This window comes from Saccostrea cucullata, unplaced genomic scaffold (assembly GCF_032062105.1).
Source record: "Saccostrea cucullata isolate Sc308-1 unplaced genomic scaffold, CSIRO_AGI_Scuc_v1 ctg568, whole genome shotgun sequence".
Taxonomy (NCBI): Eukaryota; Metazoa; Mollusca; class Bivalvia; order Ostreida; family Ostreidae; genus Saccostrea; species Saccostrea cuccullata.
This window is the reverse complement of record NW_026933360.1, coordinates 194,948-210,010: the sequence shown is the minus strand read 5'-3', so window position 1 is coordinate 210,010 and position 15,063 is coordinate 194,948. Positions and strand designations below refer to the sequence as shown.

The 15,063-nt window shown below is 33.2% G+C and overlaps 2 protein-coding genes across 2 annotated transcripts in view; one reads left to right on the top strand and one right to left on the bottom strand.

The window, feature by feature from the left end:
• LOC134238092 (uncharacterized) overlaps positions 1–15,063 on the top strand; it is a 381,131-nt gene that overhangs the window by 245,887 nt on the left and 120,181 nt on the right. The gene's annotated exons all lie outside the window — the stretch shown is intronic.
• LOC134238093 (cleavage and polyadenylation specificity factor subunit 2-like) overlaps positions 1–15,063 on the bottom strand; it is an 82,595-nt gene that overhangs the window by 878 nt on the left and 66,654 nt on the right. Inside the window, exons 12-18 of the mRNA XM_062720219.1 lie at positions 14,175–14,278; positions 13,679–13,733; positions 10,603–10,636; positions 5,778–5,920; positions 1,980–2,117; positions 1,275–1,449; positions 18–223 (exon numbers count right to left, since the gene is read on the bottom strand). Of these exons, the coding sequence (XP_062576203.1) occupies positions 18–223; positions 1,275–1,449; positions 1,980–2,117; positions 5,778–5,920; positions 10,603–10,636; positions 13,679–13,733; positions 14,175–14,278 (855 nt within the window). The remainder of the gene's footprint in view (positions 1–17; positions 224–1,274; positions 1,450–1,979; positions 2,118–5,777; positions 5,921–10,602; positions 10,637–13,678; positions 13,734–14,174; positions 14,279–15,063) is intronic.

The following is a 15,063-nucleotide window of genomic DNA, read 5'->3' as shown; positions in this document are numbered from 1 at the left end:
GAATTCCAAACACCCACCCTTCTGACAGCTACATTATTGTTACAGATAAGCACACCAGCGATGAATTCAGCCTGAATCCCCTCCTGTAACAACACAAGCTTGAAGTCGGAGAGCTTGGGTTCGTTGATAAACACGGCTTTATGTCCTACAAACTGATTGTGTGGGAGGGCCTCTAGTGTAGGTACCACCTCCATTGGATCCTCCTCTGTGTCTGTAGTACCATCTTATAAAATAAACAATATAAGTCATCATTGTAGTGCATAGAAATAGACCAATGAAAAGAGATTATGTGCTGTAATTATCCTCTGACTGAACCATAAGGGACTAAAACATGAAAAGAAAACAAGATGTGTTTGTGAAACACTATGTGCCCGGCAGCAACAAAGTTCGAAAAAGCTATTTTTAGCATATAGGTCACAGACAAGGTCACAAGGTCATTTACCTTGGTGTCATTTGAAAGAACTTAATTAGTGGAGTATGCAAACCAGATACGAAGTCTGTATCTCTCATAGTTCAAAAGTTATCGTGAAAGTTAATGTTGACAACGGATATACAGACAAACAGAAAGGACAAAAACAATTTACGCCTCGGATCTATCGATCTGGGCGCATAATTATACATTCTTATTATTACAATTAACACTCGAACATAAAAAGGAGGAATCATATTTCATTATTATAAAGTAAGAATAGAAATCTTTAATGAGGAAATTAAAAACTCTCATCAAGGATAAACCTCTAAAAGAGTAGTTTTATCTTGACTTAAAAATACATTTAAATAAGAATTTTGTGTCACAAAAAAACTGAGCTATCTACCTAAGGGAGAATTAGTGGAAAATTAGAATTGAGTCAATAAGTACAGATCTAAGATAAAATTAAACATACTGGTACTATGAAGAGAATTAAAAACATTAAATTAAGGCAAAAATTGTAACAGATACAGAGAATATATAGGGAGTGTACAGAAATTGATTGAAATTGGAGTCTTACATTGAAAATAAAAAAATGCCTTAACAGAATAAGAAAAAAGATCACTGACTCCTACTTGTATCAGAAAATAGAAATCAAGTTGTTTCTCTAGTTAGAGATGTTCTTCACTTTATACTTGTATTAATAATGGAAAAATTTTAATGTTCCATGCATTATAAAGTTCCAAATACTAGAATACATTATACCATACTATTTTCCCTTAAATTGTGATTATTTGAAACCAATGGAATAAAGACAAATTATAGGCACATTCTACTGTATACACATTTAACGCCTTCTCCCCACCTTGTCGGATTTTCCGCGCCTTTTCGTCAGTGACCTCCCCCTCCTCTGCCTCGTACATGGCCCCCGTATCCACTTTACCCTGACTCATATCTAACACTCCATCAATCCACGCCAGCTCTGTCTCCTTGGCTTTGGCAAATTCCAGGGCAGACACCACATAGTCCCTTAATCTCACCTTAAATATAAAAAATAATTAGGGTGTTATATAAAGAAATCTGTTTTTGATAGTTTTTTTTAACAAAAAGAAAGGTATCAAGAAGGTAATCATTATGATATTGACACCTTCGATCCTAGGAAAATCAACTGTCTTCCCATAACTGTTAAATGCTTCATCACTCCCACACAATGCTACTTTATTTAGCTCCTCAGACACTTATCTTTCCTACACTGACTCCACAAAAGACAAAAAGAGGCCTTTGAGAACCGAATTGCAGTTAGCAGTTAAACATTTCAGGAAAACCCTGAGGTGATGAAGGGACTAGTTTACACCTCCCCCCCCCCCTCTAATTTTAAATCTTAAAGAAATTCAGAATTATGTAAAGGAGGAAAGGCTTCAAGAAATATTATGTAGAAATTTACATATTTTTGACCAGCTCTCATTCCTCAAACTTTTTTTTATATTTTGAAAAAGAACATGAAACTTCCATGGTTTATTGAAACTACACATTAAATAATAACAGGATTTTTGTACATCGTTTCTCCTACCTGGAAGATATGGCTTTCCCTTGTGACGTCCACCACTTCTCCAATGTGTGGTAGGAAGATCTTGCTCTGCACAACCTCGTTTTTCCTACAGTATTCTGCCAAAGCTTCTGTAGCCTCTGTGGTGCCCCGCACCAAAATCTGCCAAATCAGATATTGGAAATACAATTAAAAAAAAAAAAATGAAATGATTTTAAAAACAGTCACGTAGAATCAATGTGTAAGAATTTAACATTTTATATTGAAATTAAATGTTAGAAGCTTGCGGTGGATCAACAAACAAATATACATGCAGTGCAATATAGGATGGAATATGTTCAGAAAAGGTTACAAGTTTTCAGCTCAGGTGGGCTATAAATTAACTTGCCCATGTCCTTGAAAATCAAAAATATACTCAATATAGATTGAAATAGCTTTTATTATTTTTTTTTTGGGGGGGGGGGGGGGGCTACAACGTCCTAGGATCTCTGTAATGGTGCAAATGTGGGAGTAGGTGCAATAATGTAGCCATGTCCTTTTTTAGGGGGTGGGGAGAATTCTGAAAATACCAGGTATAGAAAAATCAGAGGGTTACATTATTGCAGCTTAGATTGAAAGTGATTCATTAATTAAATGCCTATTTTTACAATATAACGACACAAAGTTGAAGACATTCTGTGTTGATTTTTTTTTCTCTTACTGTAATTATCAATTTTTAAATGTATCATGAAAATTTATTTTGCTGCTATAAGTTTATAAAGCTTAATAATTTCTGTAATCCTTATCAAAAGCATAAAAGGCTTAAATAGCACAAAGCATACAAATCAATTTTAAAAAGTGCATGTTTAATGTATTATTAAATTATAAAACAAAAAAGAAAACAAAATATTACAATAACTGTTTCGGCCCAAACTGAATAGCTGGTAACAAATTCCTTCATGATTGACTCTTTTCTTTTAATTTACCATTAGTCAGTTTAGAATTTGTAACAACTATTCAAATATTCTTCTTTTAATAAATATTTATGAATTTTTTGAAAATTATTTTTTAAGCTTACAAAGCATTTTCACTAAAGCTGCATGTCAGCATGGTGATATCTTTGAAATTCACACACAGTTCAGCTATAATCAATACAATACACCCCCATTTCCCCTTTGTTAGAATCAATTGTCAGTGGTCTTAAGATGAAATATTTATAGGTATTGGTGCAATTTTGTTTTCAAGCAAACATTTTCAAGAGAAACTGATATGTAGATCTTTTCTTTTCCTTTGCGAATGTATGGACTGATTGCATGTTTGCTTATACATGTACAAACTTTCTGTACTTTCACTTGGGCTTACAAGCTTTGCTCAACAATATAATAATTCCCCAAAGGTGCATAAATTCCTCAATATTTCACTAATCAAAGTCATTAACTCATGCATTAATAAACAAAAATCCCTCATGAGACTGTATTTCTGCTTATTTGGACTTTTATGAGCTCTACTTGAAATTGAAATTTTTTCTTTGACAATTCTTAGAAAAATATATCTCATTTATTAAATCAGAGAGAAATAAAAATATAAACAAACCCAAAACAATGTTTTTTAGGTTTCAACATATTTTAAACATATTAGAATTATTTTCTTGTTGATGTCAGCTGATGCATTAATTGCATTCTGCAATAAAACTAGATAAAACAGGGTAACTGTATGTATCTTAATGAAGAATAAATTTATTTGGTATTAATCAGAAGGAAACTGCAACTAAAGGGCCCTTGGGTGTTTCTACTGTCAGAACTCCAGACTGGACCCATGTGACTTTAAGAACTTGTTTTGGTAGATTCTTAATTTCTTCATTATCACACTGGTATGAAAATGAATGAATGTCCAATACCATCATATGATTCAATATATGATAATTTAAATTAAGATCAAATTATTCCCATTAATTATAACAGGTAAAAGGTCTCTAAGCCCCGAGTATGCAATTTTGACAATTTGATAAGGACTCCTACCTTTTTGTCATCAAGCATACATTTAGTCCAAAATACCTGAAGTTTTCAGGGCTTTTTTACGCTTTTGATATTTTACATGCCAGGAAAACGTCTGAACCGGAGCCATTTCAAAAACTTGAAATTTAGCCGTTTCCAACCAGAGTTCATTTTTATACTCCCGAACCGAACTAAATGCAGAAATCAGAATTTATCAAAAGTACAATGCCTCTAGCAGAAAAGAAAACATCACTCCACATTTTGTTACAGGACTTGCAAGATTTCAAAATGCATGAAATAAAGACAAACCTCGACAGTGTGATAAAATCTTTTCAAAGGATTGTATATTTTACAAATGAACACATAAAAACGATATTGGTAAGTACTAAAAGTAATATACTACTGATAACTTGTGACTTTAAAATTTAATTTGGTTTCAGACCTGTTTACCCATATCGTCGTCTCTCCGTATTTCTGATTAGATTTCTCCGTGAGATTTGGCATTTGCCAGTAAGATTTCAATTTCCGTCGATTTTACATATATTAAAAGGCAATAACTGCTATATTGATTACAAAAACTAGGTTTAACAACATGGTCTTTGTCATTTTATAATACCACATCATTTTGGGAACCCGACATCATGGGTATTTGGAATTTTTCTCTGTTTAATCGACTCAAATGCGTGAAACGAAGACAGATCATAACGAAAACTAATGGCTAAATTCCAAATGATTGTATTTCCGATTTCCGTATTTTCATAACAGCAAAAAGTGAGACGTATTTTATACTAAAAATCCGTACAAAATACGGGGAAATCGTAAGAGTAAACAGGTCTGTGGTTTGCAAGTATCTAAAATCAACTCAAGAATGCCACTTCCGGTTGGATGCGGCGATTTCTCAGTTTTCGAAATGTGGCTGGTTCTAATGTTTTCCTGCCACATAAAATATCGAACCATAAAAAAGCCTAAAAAACGTCAGATATTTCGGACTAGCATAGTGTGCTTATAAGTCCAGAAACTCAACTTTTAAGAATTTTAGATATATGTATGATTATTTAGCAACTGCACTGGCTCTATGGAATGCATGAATTTCATTACTTTGGTATAGGGCCAACTGCTCATTACAGTCATTCATTCGGTTTGCCTTCAACATATTTATGAGTATAATGATTTTTTAAATGTATTTTTCAATATATATTAAATCAATTTAATCCTATCATAGGACCTAAACTTTACTCAATGGTTGCAAGAAGAAAGAGTCAAATTAATCCATCTGGCAGACACAGGCCTAAAATCTGCACCAGTGTCGTAACTATGAGAAACACCTGTTCGAAAATTTTTCACTTGAGTCCTGGAAAGATACCAAATAATCTCTACACAATTGCATTGCAAACCCCTCTGTCTGAGGTGCTGTAATGAGTACCCAAGCTACTGCCAAAGATGGATGCACAGATTTTGCAGCAGGTTAATAAATTTGCTCTGTATATTGATGCTTGGCTGGACCTGTCAAAATTCCACTAAAATATCTATCCCAGAATTTTTTTTTGTAATTGTAGCAAAGCCATGTGACATACGACTCATCAGTTGTTATGATCAGGATCAAAGTTATTACAACTATCCTTAGTCACAAGTTGTACAAGGTTTTTAGAATTACCACTTAAAAGTTGCCAACCACAGGGCAGACCGGTAACAAGATTTGTATGGTTTTAAATTTGTAAAAAAAAATTCAAGAAAAGGCAAATGTTTCATAATAAGGACTTGAAATCTTGGGCAGGGCTGATAACTTTCATAGCAATCATCCCTGCCTTTTTAAGTTACTGTGACTTTCAAAAGCTGATTATACACCTACCAGCTGCCTGGGTTTAATCTGTGAAAGGATTTTCTTGATGGATTCCCCGTCAGACCGCCCTTCAAAGTCGATATACTGGATGTTTGCATTGATGTCCAAGGTCACGGTGGCTGCCACACACTTTGTAGGTACATCTGACAGGTCTGCAAGGTCAAGGACAATACATCATAAACCAATATCTGCCACACAAAATTAAATATCACTGCTACCTGCTAACAGATCATGAGAAACCCCCTTCCATCCCACTGGTCCTATTTTAATTGCTTGTCATGATTTACTAATGAAGCCTTTTTCTTCTTTACGAATGCTATTATTCTTTAATTTGGAGGTATCAATACTTGCAAGTTCATTGACACCAAAAACATTTCAAATAAAAACTAGTTTGTCTAGCTGAGACAGCTGAAATTGGATGATATCAACAAGCAGACTGATAAATGAAGATTCTTCTGTAACAACCTTCCGAGGAAAAAAAATGGTTTTAAGGCATTTTTTACTTTAAGAACACTCGTTAGCGATGCTTTCCCTTTCTTTGAACATGGCTTAAGGGTATTTAACAACATATTTTTTATCAGATGATGCTAGTCAGATGCTTGCCATTTGTGTAATATTTTATGTGAAGGAGTTTAGTTTCACTACCAATACTTTTGATCCTGAAATGGTAGAACCCACAAGACTTGCAGGTTTATGTCTTTAGGCAGAGAAGGAAAAAAAAACCAATTACATGAATAATCAAACAATCAACCTAAAAAAAGACAGGAGGTTCAGGGTATATCCAATACTCACAATAAATCTCTGACATGTTTTGTCTGAGACAGTATATTTTCAAATATAACTCTGTTTTTTTCTTCCTGAACACCAAATTAATTAAAAACAGAAGCCCTCTCATGTACAATAATAGTACCTCTTCACATCTAGCTAATGGGGAAAACCCTTCACTTTTTTGGGAAACCCTAGCAAAATATGGCTGAAAATCATCCAAAAGATGTGGGAGAATAAAATGAAAAAAAAACACCCACCCACCAAATTATTATAAGAGATAGATCCTGACTAAGGCCTTATAGATCATCCATAATTAATTCATGTAGAACATTTCTTGAGGAACAAGAACCATCATACAGAACATGATAAATTACAATGGCAGTAAAGCACCTACAAAAATAAACACTTCTTATTAAAAATGCATTTTTTAAAAGTTTTTATTTAAATTGTAACCACTGAATTCCAATTGTAAGCTTAAAATTTTTTGGCCCAATGCTTCTTGAGATTTTAAAGATGCCTTATTTTCTGTAATTTTTAATTATCTACCCTTGAATGAAAGGGTATCTCCCTTCATTTGAACAAATTTGAATCCCCTTTACCCAAGCATCCTTTGTGGCAAGTTTGCTTGATATTGGCCATTAATGGCCAATTGGTTCTGGAGAAAATGTGAAAAGTTTTCAGCATACATTGTACAACAGACAAATGTGATCAAAAAAAGCTCAACAGAACTTTCAGCTCTGGTGATCTAAGAATGATATGTTAAGATCTTCTAGTGTACCTTGTAATACAGACATTAAATTAGATTTGTGAGAGGAATAGCATTTACTGCTTATAAAATTGTTAACAGACCAACAGAGGCAGACATTTTGCTAAATATAACAAATGCATATAAAGCTCTTCTAAACTTGACCAGTAAATTGTGCAGTGATTTGAATGTGGGTAAATGTTATATTTAAAATGTGAAATACATATTCATGTCTGCTAATCGATCAATTGCACAACCAGCAGTTGTGTATAACAATCAAAAGAGATCGATTTCCGGTTGTGCAATTGATGCGAATAATTCCAGTACACAGGTAGTAAATGGACCCGATTCAGGCAATAATTGATATTTTCATTAAAATATAAGAATGTGATTCCATGAGCAATTTATTTTTCTTTAATTTTACACACTCATAAAATGCAGTGATTGTCGATTAGCGACGATATTTGTTTTGAAGCAAGGGCTGGTAGAGCGAAAACGCTGATTGAAAATAGTATTCGCCGACTAAAATTCGTTTTAATCTCAACTAACCTTGAAAATTCAATGTCCACCATGAGTATGCTACAAGTGCATCCTATCCACCAAAATTGGGACTTCGATATGTGTATAATTTGACAAATATTCGTAGAAAATAACATTGCTTATGCATGCGATCATTCAGTTGTGAAAGAGATCTCGGGTTATGCATGAGATGAAGGATAAAAAGTTACGATAGTATTACACAATCTCCATAATTCACCTCTTATACTATTTTATTTTTGGTAATTATAAAATTTTAAATATTGGCTATAATATGAAGACGTTGCAGTGGCAGATCCAGCAATTTTTGAAAAAAAAGGGGGGGGGGGGGTGTCCAGGTATCCAACACTCATGCATATAGGCACTTCAAACCTGGCAACACTGAGTTTTCAACAGTTCTATGGGGGACTTTGACAAGCCAAAAACAAACAAACAAACAAATAAAACAAAAACACAAACAAGCAAGCAGTAGATATACATAGATATAGTAGATATAGCTATACTTCTAGTACTAGTACTGGTAATTTTTGAAATTATAAACTTTGCGGCCGATTTGATGCTTTGCATCAATTTTTGGATAAAAGATGGAAAGGATCAAGATGACAACATCACATTACAGGTGCTAGTGGACAGGACCCCCCCCCCCCTCCGATATTCAACCCCCGAACTTGTTGGACACTGTTTTTTCTCACAAATTATATTTATTACATTTATTCATCATGTATATTATAGGTTATAGGGGAAAAATCGTCAAAAAACAAAAAATAATCGTTCTATAAAAAATACCACTATTAAAAAATCCAAATAAAATTGATGCAATGCATCAAATCGGCCGCAAAGTTTATAATTTCAAAAATTACTAGTACTTTCTTATTTTCAAAATCATCAATGAGTCATCAATGAATATTAAAAAAGTCAATGATGAATGATAAGAATGTATGAATGAAGATGTAGACCTCTCAAGATGAACCACATGCTGAAACCCTGCAAGGATCTTTGCGTGACACGTGATAATACCCATGGTTTCTGCAGAAAAGGCTACTCAAGGCGAGTAGTATGATGGAAAAAATGTAAGAAAAATCTTTGTTGTCACATCTGTAGCACATTCAAAACAATTTTTACTACAGTGTTATTGAAAAACTTTTTATTCACCTTGCAACTTTTACCACTTCATTATTATCCGGAAAATCACGACGATTTCCTTTCATATCTTGAACACTCCCTGGTTTGGGAGTATCTATTGTACAAACTCTTTCTGTATAACCATATATTATTAATATCCAATTAGAAATGACAATGAAATTGAAACAACAACAATAAACGCTCAGTTTAAAGCAATTTTTTAAACTTAAGATTATTTTACAGAGCTGATGAAAAGTAACGTTTCATTTCCCTATAATAGAGATCGGCCGCTGCTGCTGAAAAAGTCAAAATGTGCTTGCAAAAAGGACTGAACATCATTGGCGGATCTAGTAGGTGGTTCCTGGGGTTGGATCCCCCCTTGATTTTTGCAGAGAGAGAGAGAGAGAGAGAGAGAGAGAGAGAGTTATGTAACATGATATTTTATTACGTCTTATATTTTGAATAAAATAAATTCTTTGAATAAAAAAAATATTTCGAATAAAATAAATACACTGTACACGTTGTTCAATCTCTGTCCTTTCTGATCGCTATAAATAGAGTTCCCTCGTTTAATATGCTTTCCTCCGAGTACCGTCACATGACATGCAATCCCAGCCCTGGGTGAACTACCAACACGTCCTATACAATGTTTCACTTTGAAACCAATGGAAGATCCCAGCGAATTATAGCTACATGTATATCTACTGCTTGCTTGTTTGTGTTTTTGTTTTATTTGTTTGTTTTTGGCTTGTCAAAGTCCCCCATAGAACTGTTGAAAACTCAGTGTTGCCAGGTTTGAAGTGCCTATATGCATGAGTGTTGGACACCCCCCCCCACCTTTTTTTTCAAAAATTGCTGGATCTGCCACTGCAACGTCTTCATATTATAGCCAATATTTAAAATTTCATAATTACCAAAAATAAAATAGTATAAGAGGTGAATTATGGAGATTGTGTAATACTATCGTAACTTTTTATCCTTCATCTCATGCATAACCCGAGATCTCTTTCACAACTGAATGATCGCATGCATAAGCAATGTTATTTTCTACGAATATTTGTCAAATTATACACATATCGAAGTCCCAATTTTGGTAGATAGGATGCACTTGTAGCATACTCATGGTGGACATTGAATTTTCAAGGTTAGTTGAGATTAAAACGAATTTTAGTCGGCAAATACTATTTTCAATCAGCGTTTTCGCTCTAACAGCCCTTGCTTCGAAACAAATATCGTCGCTAATCGACAATCACTGCATTTTATGAGAGTGTAAAATTAAAGAAAAATAAATTGCTCATGGAATCACATTCTTATATTTTAATAAAAATATCAATTATTGCCTGAATCGGGTCCATTTACTACCTGTGTACTGGAATTATTCGCATCAATTGCACAACCGGAAATCGATCTCTTTTGATTGTTATACACAACTGCTGGTTGTGCAATTGATCGATTAGCAGGCGTGATATTTTTAAGGCTAGTACAGGAACATTTTGAATTTCAAAATTTGGGCTGTCCTATATAAGGTCTGTAGTGGAGATATTTTGTCTGCATTTCCAAACTGATCACATCTGCAGAATCACACCCTTGTACATGTTATTAATGACAATTGTGATAACTTTTCCACTCTAGATGACAGTCATTAAAGAGAAGTGATCTCACCTTGTACAGCACTGTCCTGCTTCTTAATATTTTCCTGAAATGACATTTAACACATTACAATCACCAAAGAAACAAATGAGATGACGAAAATGCAAATCAAAACCCTCTAAAATGATATAGCACTTAAAGTGTCAAGCATGCTTTATGACATTACTTTTTAACTGTGTGTCATTTCCTATGTGACGTGGCACAGAAAATGGCTTTCAATTAATTCAAGAAAGACATTTTCAATAAACCTTTGATCCTTTAATGTTGTTTATGAATATTTTAGAAGCATTCAATTTTCAAGTTCATTTTTATATCAATAATGCTGGTCTGTATATGACATAGAAAACTAAAAAAAAAAGATTTCTATTTATATGAATTAATATTAATCTAAACTACAGTTTGGTAACAGAGAATCAATGAAAGTGTTCAAGCTATATGGGTTCAATGTCATCCTGTTTTTATCTTCCTACATGTGACCATCAGGTACTGATGAATATACATTTATCCTGTTAGCCACAACAAATGCCCTTGCATCCTTAAAACACCTAATGTCATTGCCAAACTGAAATAATAAGCAACATACCCTTCCATAAACTGATTTCCGAGCTTTAATTAATACAGATTATTCAAAACTACTTATTTTGTTGATGAAGATATCTTAAATGTGTCTAAAATGATCCTCTCAACTAAATTCCACACATCTCCATATCTAAAATATAATATTCTTAAATAGGAAAAAAGGTAAATTTTAATTGTATTCAGAAACAAAATTAAAAGTATAGAATTTTAAGACCAAAATGCACTGCATCTTTCAGAAACTGAATTCTTTTGCTAATACATGTGTAGTAACTTTCACTGCATGTACGAGGGTTGTTCGAAAAGTTCGGGGACAACTGTCATATTTTTTTTATTTGACGTCATATGTTATCCAAATTTGGTAGAAATATTTTAACAATAAATCCAAATGATATGCATTAATTTTTACAAAATATTACGATTGATTAAAAACTTATTCAGATTTTAAAAATGCAAAAATCAGATAGCGGAGCAGGTCAAAATTTAGTCATTTACAGAAAATACAATAAATAATGTCTATAGTCATATTCTCTGTAAAATGGAGGAAAAACGAAAAACTACCTAGAAATTCAAATTCAGAATTGTTACATCGATTCGTGTACCAAATTATGGTTTTATATTTTGCTTTGTTGAAAAGAAATCAACTTGAGAAGATAAGTTGTCCTTATTGAAAACGACTAAAACGATGACGTTTTAGTACGTCACGGAGCAGCAGATACCGAAGAAATTTTGTGTTTTTCTCAGGAAAAATCCTAAATAAACTCTAAAAATGTTGAAGGAATCAAGAAAATATGTCACAAGCGTGTTGTGCATGTGTGTGCAAATAATACAGGCAATATTTGAGTGACAGACAATCTGTATCGGATGAGGATGATCTGTGAAGAAACGGTTTGACTTTAAAAATCTGAACAAACTTTTAAAATTTGGAACGTGAATGAAAGACAAAGGCGCCTCAGAGTTGCTTACCCTGTGAAAGCAGAGTTAAGTACTAAAAGAAATTAAAACCTTAATAAAGGCAATTATACAATGAGATCAATTCTTAAAAAATAAATGTCAAGTATTAGAAAAAGAATTTAATGAATAGGCATTGGAATATTATGTGTGAAATGTATAGGTATAGTATCGATTATAAATTATCGACGCTATGTGTTGACGTTACATTGCCGTTAAGTGTGCTCCGCGGGTACAAAATGTGTTGATTTTAAAATGAAGTAAATTTATTTCTGTTAAATCGAATGGAATGAAACTTCACAAATCAACAAAACAAATATTTTTACATATTATAATGTGCTTGTTTTAAATTTCCAGTGAGTAATATAACGAAGATGGACATCGTCCACGAACTTTTCGAACAACCCTCGTAAATATCATTTAATCTCATTTCATTATAACTTACAAATCTGAATCTGCCATTTCAACATCTTATCCATCATTAAAGCTGAACACAATTTGTAAAAGGAATGTGTCTGCCATTTTTGTTCGGAGAATCGCTATACCTGCAGACCCCTATATAAAGGGCAGTACTTTGTCACTGTTCATTGTAATCAGTTGACACCGATGTGAACCGACATATGCTATACAGCTCTTGGTAGAGACCATTATACAGTAAAACTCGGTTATAGCGAAGTCCTGGGGACCTGTGAATTTAATTTGCTATATCCGTAATTCGTTATATCCGTATAACGAATTCGTATAACCATATATAGCGAATTCGCAATATGCATGTTTTCCTTCAAGTATTAAGTACCATATATGTTTGGAAGCAAATATTACAAAACATACATTCGATAACTAAAGTTTTATTATTAATTGAATTTTATATACAAATGCTAAAAGAAAATAAAGTCAGTTCAACTCATCAAATTTTGAGATCTTTGAAAGTTCTTTATAAAAGATGCTAATTTCATTATATTTAACCTCAGCGGGACTCAAAATCAGTTCGCTATATCCGTAAATTCGCTATATCAGAGTTCGTTATAACCGTAAAATTTTACAAAGATTTGTAAAGAATTTTGCTGGGGGCTCAGAAACACTTAGCTATATCCGTGAACTCGCTATATCCGTGTTCGTACTAAATGAGTTTTACTGTAACGTAATGCTTCGTCTAATGCAGGAAAGTAAGATACCAAAGAAACTTACAATTATAGTTGTACAGGTCAGTGCAGTAAACAAACAAACACAGATACACTAAACTGCAATAAAATGTAAACAAAGGTGAGGCAAGATAACCAGCACGAACATGGGTCGCTATTCCACACCAATACCCATGACAATAAAGCAGTCAGGTGTGACGAATCTGAAGAGTATACCCTGGTGTTGATGTTTTGTAGATAATGATATCGAAAATGGCGTATACCTATTTACCAGTCGTGTTCAGCTTTAAATGTTACTTAAAATATACCACAATTTATGGGTGGTGGATCTAATATTTTCAGTAGTAGTGCATTCTTAATTTTCTTAGTAACATGGGTGTTGATTGGAATGACTACAGAAGAATTAATTCTTGTCTTACTGCTGAGCTCTCCTCATCAGCCTGGGGTACGTCTAGAATGGTGTAGTCTTCTGGCCTATGTGAATAGAGAATGCGCTCAAAATCAATGGGACTTAAGGGCCTTATAAAATATAGGAATATATTATAATATATATATATTATATATATTTATAACTTAATTAAATAATTTTCTGTTGTCTTCCAACAATTTCTCAACATATCAGAGACAAAATTCTCTGAAGAGACTAGATTGTAGCTCTACTACAGTAGTAGCAAGACACCTGCACTTAAAACTTAACTGTTTTTATTTTTTAGTCCAAATATTACTTATCTTTTATAAAACCTCCTTGTTATTAAATCAAAACTTTAAATGTAGCATTTTGTTGGATTCTGTTATTAAATTAGCATGTTTAGGAATATTCATAGACTGAGCTAAAAATTGTAGATATAGGGAATAACTGATCATTGCATGCACATGATGTACAAGACAATTCCTCTGCCTATGATAAACCCATACCTTATGATCTCTCCGTAGTCATCCCATTTGAGTTTTTCCTCGGTAAAAGGAAACATTGGATAAGACTTCTTTGCTTGTTTGAAAAATCCTGTTCTACTTTTACCCTGAAAACAAAATACATCTATTTATCAGAATAAATCATACATTAATAAAACATCCGCAGCAACCTCAACCACTGATGTCAAACATAAGAGAGTCAAAAAACAAAATGAAGGTTTATCAGTTTATCATCATCGCAAACCACTTAGGTCACAGAGGGCTAGTGGATCTTAACATTATGAAGAAATGAAGTACAGGTGACTCTCGATTTCTCGAAGTTCAAGGGACCACAAGAAAAGTTCGAGAGATCGAGGGGTTCGAGAGATAGAAAATAAATAAAATCCGGAATTTTCAGTTCCGATCTTCGATATTCTATTATTACAGATACCGGAAGTATAAGTAAATAAAGTCCCCATTGCATGTTTTCAATCGTATTTTACAGGTAATTTACTTGATATCAACAACAATGATTGTATTTCGAATAAATAAAACTAATTCCTAAAGTTTCAATATTTATTTGTTCTTATAATTTCATTATTACAAGAAATGCGAATAGCAACTGTCGGTTTGGCTATTTCGCGGCTTGATCGGGTCTACACCACTGTTTACCAGATTTTTCTTAATCGTATTCAGTCCTTGAGAAAGGAATTTCTTGTGCAAAATTTGCCATACTGGGATTATGTAGACTCTGATAAAAGTTCATAGTCTATGGGAACTTAATGAAATGAACGTCTATAAATTATTTTCTAAAAATCATCGTTTCGGTTTCAAGTCAAAATAAGTTGTGAATTCGTTTATAATTTACCAATCATGACCAATTAATTATATCAACACACGGATGACCAACAGG